The 13,663-nt window shown below is 35.7% G+C and overlaps 1 protein-coding gene, 1 long non-coding RNA gene and 1 pseudogene across 5 annotated transcripts; 1 reads left to right on the forward strand and 2 right to left on the reverse strand.

The window, feature by feature from the left end:
* Positions 1-1,285: 1,285 nt before the first annotated feature.
* On the forward strand, positions 1,286-11,375 carry LOC107823435 (uncharacterized). Of its 4 annotated transcripts, none has more exons than XR_001656634.2 (4): positions 1,286-1,583; positions 1,856-1,977; positions 2,219-2,276; positions 10,646-11,375. It is a non-coding gene; the product is annotated as an uncharacterized LOC107823435 (long non-coding RNA). The 4 variants fall into 4 exon arrangements; XR_001656633.2 differs by having other exon boundaries at positions 1,289-1,802; positions 1,910-1,977; XR_001656635.2 differs by lacking the exon at positions 2,219-2,276 and having other exon boundaries at positions 1,291-1,583.
* On the reverse strand, positions 5,645-7,281 carry LOC107823433 (uncharacterized; annotated as a pseudogene).
* Positions 10,197-11,231, reverse strand: LOC107823434 (uncharacterized). Its single transcript, XM_016650075.2, has 2 exons — positions 10,665-11,231; positions 10,197-10,441 (listed from the first exon to the last, which is right to left on the reverse strand). Exons 1-2 carry the CDS (start codon positions 11,229-11,231, stop codon positions 10,424-10,426), a joined length of 585 nt encoding a protein of 194 aa, XP_016505561.1. The 3' UTR covers positions 10,197-10,423.
* Positions 11,376-13,663: the final 2,288 nt, after the last annotated feature.

Here is a 13,663-nt window from a genome sequence, read left to right on the forward strand (position 1 = left end):
AAGGTTGTTTACTTGTTTCTTGATTTACTTGAGTTTACCGCAGTTTCTAATAAATCCATGATTATTCACCTTATTAGTATATCATTATCGGACCACTAGTAAATGTCGAAGTCGACCTCTCGTCTCTACTTCTTCGAGATTAGACTGGATATTTACTGGGTACACGTTGTTTCTATACTCATGCTACTCTTGTTGCACAGGCACATGTATCTCTAGTGGTCTAGTGGACGTAACAACATGGTTGATACAAAGACTTAGGTGAACTACACTTCTCGAGACGACCCGCAGCCGGCAGAGTCTCTTTCAGATTACTGTATTTACTTTCTGTCCAATTTGTATTCCGGACGGTTGTTGTATTACATTATTTCCTAGAGATAGCTCATGCACTCGTGACACCAGGTTCTGGGATGATTATGGGATTATTCAATATTAAGTTTGTTAAAGGCTTCATGTTTATTTTCTGTCAATTTCATTATTTATTGTTTAATGTATAAAGAAAACGATTTCAACAAATACTAAACGGGAATATGAATAAACTTCATGGTGTTGGCTTTCCTGACAATGTGTCTGACGCCATCACGACCTTTTGTGAATTTTGGGTCGTGACATGGCAAGTGGACTCATGTTCCTACTTTTTAAAACATAAACTAAAAAGGCAACGTTTAAGTTTACTTGTTTCCTAATTAGATGCTTAGCTGATAGACAATTTAAAACGGGAAAAAATTGAAAATATTGCATTTTAGGATCCAAGTAAAAATTAAGGCACGAGCAGTTTATATATTTGTAAAATTCAACACATCATATAAATAAATTAGATTAAACGTGCACACTTGAAATTAGTAAATTGCATAAAGGTCCAGGTTAAAGCTTACCTTCTCCGTCAAAATTTACATTGTCAACAAACTGTAGATCCTCCATATTCTTTGAGTACAAAGTATATGTTTTATTATTCACTGTAGAATGGATCCTAAAATGCAAGATTTTCAGTTGATTTTTTTTATAATTTATATGAAAGAGGAGACCTAATAATATGATGAAAGAATATCCGCTGACTTTGTTACCATTCCCATGATCACCGATTTTAGGAGATTTTTTTCCTTTTTAATTTTCTTTTATTGTCCATCAGCTAAGCATCTAATTAGGAAAAAAATAGACTTAAACGTTATTTTTTTAGTTTGTGTTTTAAAATAAGTAGAAAATAAGGTAACTTGCTAGAAAATAAATTAGTCTGGTATAAATAATGTTTGTTATGCGACTTATATAGTCATACGGTTAAATAGCTTCATTCTTTCTAGAATATAGTGATGGTTGAAAATAAAATAGTATAGAGTCATGAAATCAAAACAAGTATGAGAACGAGAGAAGCTTGAGAAATTCTTAATACTTGATTAAGAAGTTGAGTTAAATGTTTAGAAAAATTAGAGGAAACATGTGAAAGACGGAAAGCCGAATTGGAGATATTATATCACGGTTTAAGAACCTATGAAACTAAAAGAATATAAACAGAAACAATATCAATCAAAGAGCTCATTTTGTTCGATTGTTCTGGAAACAAAGATAATCCAAGTTCTCTGATTCGCCAAGTATTTTCTTGTCTCATCTGTAGTCCTTGTTGAAATGCATTTATTTCAATTACCGATGGTTTAACAGAAACAAACAGAATCGAGAAAAAACATATATCAAAAGGAAGAAAAATCCAACTTGTAGAATATCTTGGTATTGAGATAGAAAAAAAAATATATGGGAACAACTGATTCTGGGCGATGACAAGCGCTACAGAAGTTAGAGGAAGCTTCCTATAGGTACATTTTTGTGTTCTTTGTAAACTGTAACTTGTATTTTTCTTCTTGTGCAGAATAGTTAAACTTTGTTTTCACTGTGGTGCCTCTTTTTTATGACGTGGTGTTAGAGGCAGCTTGCACGCAACTCGATTATTGCAACAAGTACCTGTTAGCATACGTGCCGCACATGTACCAGGTAACTAAGACTTAGAAGAAATCATGTAGTGTTTTTTTCTCCTTTTTCATTGTGGTGTTGTCCGCATAAATGTCCAATTGGACTCAATTTTAAGCTTTTAGTAATGCTTTCCATATGGGATTTTTGCATTGTGGATTTGACGCATGCATGCCAGCTTTATACTTCTTTTATAACAATAGGAGATTGGGTTTGATTATGATTCATTTGTTTATAAAATAATTCTTGCTATGTTTGCTTCCAGAGGATAAATTCAAGAAGTTTGTTTGGTGTTTGATAAAAAGTCACAGAGAGATATCAAGGTAAAAACAAACTAGAGAAAGCTTTTATATATAATGTGGATGTACTGGTTAAGCCTTGATGACTTTTATCAGTTTTGAACATGCTCAGAAATTAAGCTATCTTGGAGTATTACCAAGTTTCTTGTACTATCAATGAAGATAATAAAATCTATTACAGTTCTTTGAATAACAATCTTGCAAATGCGAACTATTACTTGGGAGCTCTATTTTACGCTCTCATCTTTCTTCTTGTTGATGGATTCCTTGAGCTGTCTCTGTCCTTGACAATTACGAGACTTGCAGTTCTATAAACAAAGCAACTTGTGCTTTTACTATAATTTCTCTCATTTCTGCAGTCACATATTTTCCTTTTCCTTCCCTGTTTTTTGGGCCTTAAATTAACATCCGATAAGATATCTTTCTTTGGCTTATAGAATCGTGATGGATTGTTATTTGAACACTTCAAGCTAAAGATGTATTAGCTGCTGTGTACAAAGTCTTTGTTTTCTTTCTGGAGTTTTATGACGAGTTTCCACAATACTTCTGCCCTTTTAAGTCTTAAAACACATCTGAACTATCAAGAAAAAAACACATAATATTCTTAGTTGCTAACGGCTTCATCAATAGTTTTGTTCGTAATCAGTTTGAAATTGTGAACATCTTTGTTGCTTATAAGCTTAAGCTGAAGGAGGAGAATACATCTGTTGAACAATTATTGTAGGAAAGTTCCTCCAGATGCTCGAAAGCATTGAATATGGTTATCTTCTAGTGCAGTCGAATCTTTCTTTTTTGTACTTCACCATTACTTTACTCATTTCATGATCATGTGCATGACATCAACCAAATTACTTTGCCTCTTACTTGTCCATTTTGTTTCCCCACCATTAGACAACATCAATATCATAACTTTTTTTCATTAGTAGGCAAATGATAAATACATAAAGCTATTAGAGTAGCATTTATTCATGGAGCACACCTCACACAGACACAAACAAACACACTCACACAGAGATAGAACAGAAGTTCCTTCTTGGGTATATTACTTCTGCCTCTTATTTGTTTGAGTTATACAGCTTACTTCATCAGCAGCTCCCTCTCTTCTGCAAAAATAAGATAAGATACTTAGATTGCAAGACAACTGGAATAGGGAATATCTTTCTCTGTTGAGCTTACTGACAGAGAGTATTTGTGGGAGGTGCATTAGCTAACATATGCCCTTTCAGTGATTTATACCAAACCTTTCCAGGCAGAGTATTTGGTTTAACCCTTTAAAGTTATATAAATTGAAGTGTAAAGAACTCTTACACTACATTGATTATACTAAGTTATTACACTATTTTTCAGGTTACCATATCTGACTTCCTATGAAAAGTTATATGTAATTGTAGGTCAAAAGCCTATATATTGCCAGTTCACAGGACTTCAGTTCAAAACTAAGAAGGCCTTAGCTATCCACTTTAATTATATTATCATGCAATTTGTAAGTTTCTAAGCTCTATGCAACTTTTCTACTGTATTACTACCGAAAGTATACCATGTCCTCTACGGCTGTAGCATTCTTAGCGATACCTCAAATATAGATAATGGTTACTATGAAATATAAATTAACTACAATGTCTTAACTTTCAAACAATTAAAAATTATTTTAAAAAAAATATTATATCAAATTGCATATTTTACCTCCTTATATAAGTAAATACTCAATAAATTTTATCAACACTGTAATTTAAAATATTACTCCTTCATGAGTAAATATAAAATTATTTTTAAATAGTAATATAATAAATGTATGATAATTTTGAGAGACATAGAACTAAGACATGAAAATCTATCAAGTAAAGATATAAATTTTAGTTATCTATTTTCAAAAGAAATATTCAAATGATGTTCACCCTCTCGATTTTCTCAGTTAGTAAATATGCAATACTATGGTTCGTTATTTGAGTTATTCACAATTTTCATATTCTATAGATAAAAAAAACTTTAACCATTCATTTGTTAAAGAATTTTGAGAGTCAACAGTGCTAATTAGTGACTTCAACACATGATTTGCATACGAACTATTGGGCGAGTCCCGAACGTTGAGCGTTAGGCGTGTTTAGGGCGCAAGCCGGGCGCTTGGGGGCGTAAGCCCCACACATGAGCCTCAAGGTGTTTTGATAGTGCCCCGCTCCGGGGCGAGCCCCGAGCCGAGTCCCAGAAAAGCCTTTTAAAACACTGCTTGCTACCTTCCATTAGCACATGTGCCGGGTAACTCTGTCCACTAAGACTTAAAAGAAATCATGTAATGTTATTTTTCCTTTTTCATTTTGGTGTTGCCTGCATAAATGTCCAATTGTACTCAATTTTAAGCTTTTAGTTATGCTTTCCATATGGGATTTTTCCATTGTGGATTTGATGCATGTACACCAGCTTGATACTACTTTTATAACAATAGGAGATTGGGTTTGATTATGATTCATTTGTTTATAGTATAATTCTTGCTATGTTTGCTTCTAGAGGATAAATTCAAGAAGTTTGTTTGGTGTTTGATAAAAATTCCCAAAGAGATATCAAGGTAAAAACAAACTAGAGAAAGCTTTTATATATAATGTGGATGTACTGGTTAAGCTTTGATGACTTTTATCAGTTCTGAACATGCTCAGAAATTAAGCTTCTTGTACTATCAATGAAGATGATAAAAGCTATTATAAGACTTCTTTGAATAACAATCTTGAAAATGCAAATTATTATTTGGGAGCTCTATTTTACTCTCTCATTTTTCTTCTTGTGGATGGATTCCTTGATCTGTCCATGACAATTACAAGGTTTGCAGTTTTCCATAAACAGAGTGACTTTTTTTTATGGGCCTTCAAATTAACATCCGATGAGATATCTTTCTTTGGCTTATAGAGTCGTGATGGATTGTCATCTGAACACTTTATGCTAAAGATGTATTAGCTGCTGTCTGCAAAGTCTTTATTTTTATTTCTGGAATTCTATGACGAGTTTCCACGGTACTTTAGCCCTTGTAAGTCTTAAAACACATCTGAACTATCAGGAAAGAGACTGAGTTTTATACGTTGCTAATGGCTTCATCAATAACAAGTTCTTGATCAGTTTGAAATTGTGGTTAGCTTTGCTGCTTATATTTTAACCTGAAGAAGGAGAATGTATCTGTTGAATAATTATTGTAGGAAAGTTCCTCCGGATACTTGAATGCATTGAATATGATTATTGGCTAATGCTGCAGAATCTTTCTTTTCTGTACCTCACCATTAATTTACTCATTTCATGGTCATGTGGATGAGGTCTACCAGATTAATTTGTCTATTAATTTTCCATTTGTTTTCCGACAGTTAGACAACATCACTGTCATAACATTTTCTCATTAGTAGGTAAACGATAAATACATAAAGCTATTAGAGTAGCATTTATTCATGGAGCACACTTCACACACATAAACAAAACACGCACTGACATCGAGACAGATAGAGCATAGCCCTCTCACTCTTTTCTTAAATGAAGTACAGGATTCACTGAGAAACAGAAGTTCCTTATCAGGTATATTGCTTCTGCCTCTTATTTGTTTGAGTTATGCATCTTACCTCATCAGCAGCTCCCTCTCTTCTGCAAAAACAAGATAAGATACTTAGATTGCAAGATAACTGGAATAGGGAATATCTTTCTCTTTTTGCTTGGGAGAGGAGCTTGTATTCCTCTGTTGAGCTTACTGATAGTGAGTATTGTGGAAGGTGCATTAGCTAACGCATATATATGCCCTTTAGTTATTTATGCCCAACCTTTCCAGGCAGAGTATTTGGTTTAACCCTTTAAGTTATATAAATTGAACTGTGAAGAACTCTTCCACTACATTGATTATGACAAGTTATTGCACTATTTTTCAGGTTACCATATCTGACTTCTATGAAGAGTTATATGTTATTGTAGGTCAATTAGTATGATGGTATAAAAAGCATATACATTGCCAGTTCACAGGACTTAAGTTCAAAACTAAGTAGGACTTAGCTATCCACTTTAATTATATTATCATGCAATTTGTAAGGTTCAGTGCTCCATGCAACTTTTCTACTGTACTACTAGTGAAAGAATACCATGTTCTCTACGGCTAGCATTCTTAGCGATAGCTCAAATATAGATAATGGTTATACCTTGGTCCTTCCACAGTTTTCATTGTCGCTCTCATCGCTGCTATTGCTGCTGCTGCTGTCACTGCCATCGCTGCAACTTCCGTCCTTGTTCCTGTTCCTCCTGCTTCTCATTTGATCACGCATCTTATGCATGAAACTGCTTTCCTTTTTCTATCCACAAGCCCCAGCATGCGTAGCAATTGCACTTGTGCCATGGCATGCAGTTTGTTGAGTTTTGGTGCCGTGGCTTGCAGCAGATTGCTGAGTCTTGGTGCCATGGCATGCTGCAGATAGTTGAGTTTTGGTGCCATTTGCACTTGTGCCATGGCATGCAGTTTGTTGAGTTTTGGTGCCATGGCATGCAGCAGTTTGTTGAGTTTTGGTGCCATGGCTTGCAGCATATTGCTGAGTTTTGGGTGCCATGGCATGCGCAGATTGTTGAGTTTTGGTGCCATGGCATGCAGCAGTTTGTTGAGTTTTGGTGCCATGGCATGCAGCAGTTTGTTGAGTTTTGGTGCCGTGGCAAGCAGATTGATGATTGTGATTGTCATGGTGATACATTTTGTCAGTCATATCTTTCATTTTGTCAGAGAAAGAGTGGTGCTCATTGTTGGCCTTGTTGCAAGTCACGGTGGTGGTCTTTTGACAGACAGTGGATGGGGCATGTTGAGCGGGCTTGTGGCACTGAAGTGATGCCATTGAATAAGACTGAAACTGACTATTTTAAGAGTATTATTCAAAGGGCTCAAGCTTCTTATCACTTGCTTGCTTGAAATGACTGGTTTTCTGAGCGCATATATATAGCAGTTTTTGGTGGTGGGAATATTTCTCTGTACTCCTTACATCAGCCACTCTATCATCTTTGAATCTCTTTTCTGGAAATGGCCAATTTGATGAGCATCTAACCAATTATAATGTCAACTGTATCTCATAACTTTCAATACATTTGTATATTCTGAAAGCATACATAGATGACAGTTTATAGCCCGTTTGGCCAAGCTGCAAAAATCAGCTTATTTTGAGAAGTGTTTTTTTTTCAAAAGTGCTTTTCTCAAAAGTACTTTTGGTGAGAAGCAGTTTGTGTTTGGCTAATTAGTTTGAAAAGCGCTTCTGAGCAGCAATTAGTGTTTGGCCAAGCTTTAAAAAACTGCTTCTAAGTGTATTTTTCTCGAAAGTGCTTCTCAAAAAAGTGCTTTTGAAGAGAAGCTACTTTTTTCTGCTTCTCCAAAACTGCTTCTGCTTCTCCTCAAAAGCACTTTTTTTCCTTCCAAAAGCTTGGCCAAACACCTCAATTTTTGGCCAAAAGTGCTTTTGGAAAAAGAAAGCACTTTTGGCCAAGCAGAAAGAAAAGTATAGATAAGTGATCATGTAGCCTAAGCTATGACCTAGTGGTTTATGATTGTTCATTTTTCCCCGTAAGTGAAATTATGAGTCGTGGTCTCAAAATCACGATGTAATTTCATGAACTTTTTCTAAATTGCTTGCAAATCGGCCTTTTCAAAATGGCTTGTGGCCTTGGTTATCCTAGCTATGGCACAAGGAATATCTGTTGAGGTGATATGGTTATTATGTCAGTTAGAGGGTTTAAAGCTTTCTAAGATGTGTGCTTCTATTCAATATTGACCTTGATTAGAAAGTGATGATATACTTAATGCACATGTTTCATCGATGCTGATGCAAACTATCGCATAGCTGATCAGAGAGAGATTCTTACCTTGACCTAATGTGATGTCTACTATGGTTCAATGATGGTGTTTTTCATTAAGGCTGGATGGATATTATAGGTCATTTTATCCTTGGCTATGTCAGTAATCTGGGAACTATAGAGGCTTTGTGTCTTTCTCAAAATGATTTTCTTAAAACTAAAAATTTTGGATAAAATATTGTTTTCTCACTCTCATCAACCACATCTAATAAGTGCGAGTACGTTGGAAATTGGACTTTACATTCAGGGAAGTATAGTGGCTCGGCAAGATGTTATTAAATATACAAGACCTTATTATTTAGTTAATTCGGTGTGTTTGGATAAGTGAGGCTCAATTAGCTATTGATCTGTGATGGACAAGCTTTTCTATATATAGAAGGCGACCTCCCTTTTCTAGTTATTATAAAATCCTGAGTATTCTGTCTCTCCGAATATGTGAGTAAATGGTTGTGATGACTCATCTCCGCTAGTTCAAGAACATGATAGCTAGCAGTTGTGAAGTTAGACCCTGGTTTAATATGCCATTGTTGCTGGTACTGCATCATAGAACTAAATGATATATTTGTGTAACCCTAACAGAAGATTATGCTTGTGTTTTGTGTCTTAATCTTTCCACAGTCGTCAATAAGATTCCCAAGTTTGAAATTACATAAATTTCTGTTATAGGAGCACGAGTCAGTGGAGGGATTGTTAATTTTATTCTCATATCCTTTATCCTGTCATCTTTAAATCTCCTTTTTTGCTAAAGACCAAAAGTTGAAGAGCACCTATTCTATTCTTTGAAATAATTTTATTTTTCTGCGTGTATTCTTGCTTCCTTCTAAGCATTTGATGACATCCAAAAATATATCATACCAATAAGTGCCTAATGCACTTGACCTGTAGCTATCCCAAGATGTCATTTATGTTTCTCAAGAAAGTAAGACAAGTTCTTGTCCTTTTGAAACTCTTGATGTACTCCGTATTTGCTTCCTCCGTTTCAGCAAATCTAAGAAGTCTTGAAAAGTCCTATTTCACAGACCGGCATGGTAAGAGATATGTGAGTTCCACTACTGACATCTTGCAAATCAACATCTTGGAAAGAAGGATTGGAATGCAAGTTTCTCAAAGCTGAAGAAGCAATGCCGGCCTTATTTTCATTTAGAGTACAAATGAAGGCTCGAAATTAAGTACTCCTTTTTCAAGGAATGCGTTGCAATTGCTATAGTACATTTTTTTCCAAATGGTGCCATTACATTGTTCTCCATTGAGTCGAGTGTCGTTATGTGCTGATTTTTAGATTTGGCTCTATGGAACATTATCTCCATTTCAGTGCTGCTAGTCACCAGATTGTACTCTATTTTCATTCTCAAAAAAAAGTTACCAGCTATCGGTTTCTTTTTCTTTCTTGTAATTAGCTGACTTCTTGGCGTTTCTTCCACCTCTTTGCTTCTTGGCTTTTACGAATATGGATATATCCCTTATACTGTTATTGTAAATGCAGAATAATAAGCTCTTTTTGAATCAAGTGGAATTGATCTATTTCAATGTACACTTTCTCTTCCTCCCTCGCTTACTGGCTGCGCAGTTAGTTCTTTCTGTCTGTTTTCTGCATTGCTTTTCTTCTGTTTTTTTGTCTTGCTTTTTTTGGGGGTGGGTGAGTGGACTTTGTGAACGTAAGCATTTTTGTTCTTACAAAACAATATCTTTCCGTGGCCTATAAAGTCATGATATAGTGTCATCTATTGCACATGATGCTACGGATGCATTAGCTCCTTCTCTTACAAAGCCTTTGTTAGGTTTCTGCAGATTTATGTCGAGCCCTTTTAAGTCTTAAACACATCAACTATCTGGAAGAAGACAGAACTTGCTTTGTTGCTAATTAGTGGCTTCTTCAATAGCTTTGTTGCCTACAGTTGAACCTGAGGAGAACATAGCTCTGTAACATTGATTGTAACGAAAAGTTCGTCCATATATATGCTAGCAAAGGATTTAATATGGTTATGTGTTACTGCGGCTGATTTTTTCTTTCCTCTCCATTGCTGTTACTGTACTCGTTGCCTCATCATGTGCACGTGGTTTACCAATTTACTTCGCCTATTAATAGTCCATTTTACTTTCCCACAGTGAGACAACAAACCATCTTTTATTAGTAGACAAGTTGACATAGTGTAATTACATAAACATATTAGCATTTATTCATGGAACACACTTCACGCACACACACAGTAACAGATATAGAGACAAACAAAGAGCTCTTTCTCTTAAATAAAGTACAGCATTCACTGAGCAGCAGAAGTTCCTTATTATATAGCTTCGGCCTCTTGCTTGTCTGATTTCTGTAGCTTACTTCATCAGCAGTTCCCTCTCTTCTGCAAAAACAAGATAATTTTAATAATTAGGCTTCAGGATATGGTTCTCTTCTCTGGGGGAGGGAAGCATGTACCCAAGTTTTCAAGTCAGAGAATTTGTGTTAACCTATTAATACACCTTGAGACATTACTTATCCTCGTTAATTATCTTATATTGCATATCATTGTTCCCTACAACCTTTAAATTTTTTGCCCTTCATGCAGATATAAACAATGATTATACCTTGGTCCTTCCGCAGTTTTCATCGTCGCTCTCATCACTGCTGCTGCTGCTGTTGTCACTGCCGTCGCTGCAACTTCCGTCCTTGTTCCTGTTCCTCCTGCTTCTCATTTGATCACGCATCTTATGCATGAAATTCCCTTCCTTTTTCTTTCCACAAGCCCCAGCATGTGCAGCAGTTGCACTTGTGCCATGGCATGCAGCAGATTGGTGAGTTTTGGTTCCACTGCATGCAGCAGATTGCTGAGTTTTGGTGCCATGGCATGCAGCAGATTGCTGAGGTTTGGTTCCATGGCATGCAGCAGATTGCTGAGGTTTGGTGCCGTGGCATGCAGCAGATTGCTGAGTTTTGGTGCCATGGCATGCAGCAGATTGGTTAGTTTTGGTGCCGTAGCAAGCAGAATGCTGATTGTGATTGTCATGGTGAAACATTTTGACGGTCATATCTTTCATTTTGTCAGCGTAAGAGTGGTGCTCATTGTTGGCCTTGTGGCAAGTCACAGTGGTGGTTTTTTGACAGACAGTGGATGGGGCATGTTGAGCGGGCTTGTGGCACTGAAGTGATGCCATTGAATATGTCTGAAACTGACTCTTTTAAGGGTTCAAGCTTCTTATGCCTTGTTTGCTTGAAATTGTCTGCTGATGAACACTATTTATAGCAGTTTGTGATGGTAAGAATACTTCTCTTTACTCCTTCAATCACCCATTCTATCATCTTTGAATCTCTTTTCTGGAAATGGCCAAGTTGATGAGCATCTATTCTATTCCTTAAGATAATTTTGTTTTCTATTGATTTGTTCTATTTTCCTACTACTGGTCTTTTGGACTATATCTAAGAATATGGCACTAGCATTATTGAAAGAAATTCCGAACAAGTGATCATATAGTCCTGAAAAATGTTAAACTTATCTAAATTGCCTGTAATTCTGTACCTCTTCAATAGCTGGAATTTTAAAATTGCATATTTCCTAATGGATTTTGTTTTACACTGACATCTCTAGTTATATGAATTGTATAAAAAAGTAAAAAATGAAAAGAAAAAAAAAGGGATGGCTAACTGAAAGGGGAAACTAAGGGTCTTCCGGAAACAACATCTCTGCTTTTTTAAAGGCAAGGGTAAGGTCTGCGTACATTCTACCCTCCCAGACCCCACTTGTGAAACTACATTGGATATATGGTTGTTGTTGTTGTATGCTCGTGGAATTTAGATGAAAAATTTGATTGTACATATGTAATTTGTACAAACGTACAGTCATCCTTTCATGACAATTAGATAGTTTTTGGTATATAAAAGATTCACTTCATATCTACATCTTTAAGAAGGGCCAATAGAGAAGGGAAGTTCTCTATTTTCCCTGTATGGACCATTACAAGTTTTATCGTGTCTTTATTTCTCATTGCTTCTTCTGGATCGTATGTCTTGGCATGGGCCGAGTTAGGGTCCAATTTGAGCTCAAACCCATTTGATCTGCCTATTTCGCTCAAGATTGGGTTAGTCATTGACCCGTTCATTTGTGGAACTCAACCTATCTTGATCCAACCTATTTCAGCGCATCTAAAGTGGGGTTGATTTTTTGCCCAAATTGATCCATGAGTAACTTTGCTAAATACCTTTAAAATATATTTTTTGCATTTCATGTTCACTTATATGTTTCGATTAAATTTGGATGAACTTCTTTTCACTTTAAGCAATTCATGGAAGAATGAATCGGTAAAAAACTTATGACTGCACCAACTACAAGAACCATCAATATAATGCACGGTGTTCTTCAACTCATCGTTACTCTCGATGGTGAAGATGTTGTCGACTGCGAACCAATATTGGGTTATTTACATAGAGGGTGCTTCCCCGCCGTCGTTCAATGAGAATGGATAAGAGGCTCGTGGGATTGACGTGAGGGGGCAAGGATGGCTATATTTCTGGGAGCGAACTCCGGGGGCGAATATGAAGCGCACGGAACTACCCAGGGAAAAAATAAATTTGCGGATGCATTGGCAACACTGGCCTCCATGATAAACTTTTGTTTGTGTTATATGACCATAACAAAAGAAAAAAAAATCTTACTTGACAATTAAATAATACATAAGAAAATAATACACATTAATTAAAGCTTGGTAAGAGTACAGAGGGTTGAACTATGACCCAAATTTTAGCCCAACTTGATCCAATATATCTCAACCCAAGTTACTTTTGACTTATCACCTATCTGTTTGTTTTTGTGTATGCGGCCAATTCGCTTAAAAAAAAACTTAATTTTATAATAAATTGATTGATTAAAAAAAACAAAATAATTAAAATTGAGAATTGATTCGAAGGTATTGAACGATGAATTATAGTTTTAAATTACATACGCCATCCGTTCCAATTTATGTGAACCTGTTTTATTGGGCACGAAGTTTAAGAAAAAATGAAGACTTTTGAAATTTGTGGTCCTAAACAAATCAGAAAGGGGCCAAGAGTTTCTGTGTAATTATAAAAGCTTCTCATTAATGGTAGAATTGTAAGTTTAAACTAAATTGTTACCAAATTTAGAGAGGAGTTATTCCTTTTGGAACAGACCAAAAAGGAAATAGTTTCACATAAACTGAAACAAAGTGAGTATTAGATTCGACGTGATATGAATTATATCTAGAACATGACCTTTAATTTAAAACGCCAAAAGAAATTAAGACTAAGATATCAAAAAAGTTTTGGAATGGAATTTAACTATTGTGATCTATAATGAAAATAGGTAAAAAAAAATTGAACTTACACTTCATCTCCAAAATATGATCAATTTACAATGTTAGAGTGATGATTGACTAATAAGTAGTCCAAAGGAGGGGGCCATGGATCGTTTAGATTCTATTCTTCTTACCAACGACCTGATATCCGGCGAAATAAACCATCACGTACATTCTGTGACCTCCATTATCGGGCTACACCTTTCACAAATGACTTGAACTTGGTTACTACTCGACTTATCTTGTACTGGAAAAATTGGACTGTTACTGCTATGCTT

Source organism: Nicotiana tabacum, chromosome 20, assembly GCF_000715075.1.
Source record: "Nicotiana tabacum cultivar K326 chromosome 20, ASM71507v2, whole genome shotgun sequence".
Taxonomy (NCBI): Eukaryota; Viridiplantae; Streptophyta; class Magnoliopsida; order Solanales; family Solanaceae; genus Nicotiana; species Nicotiana tabacum.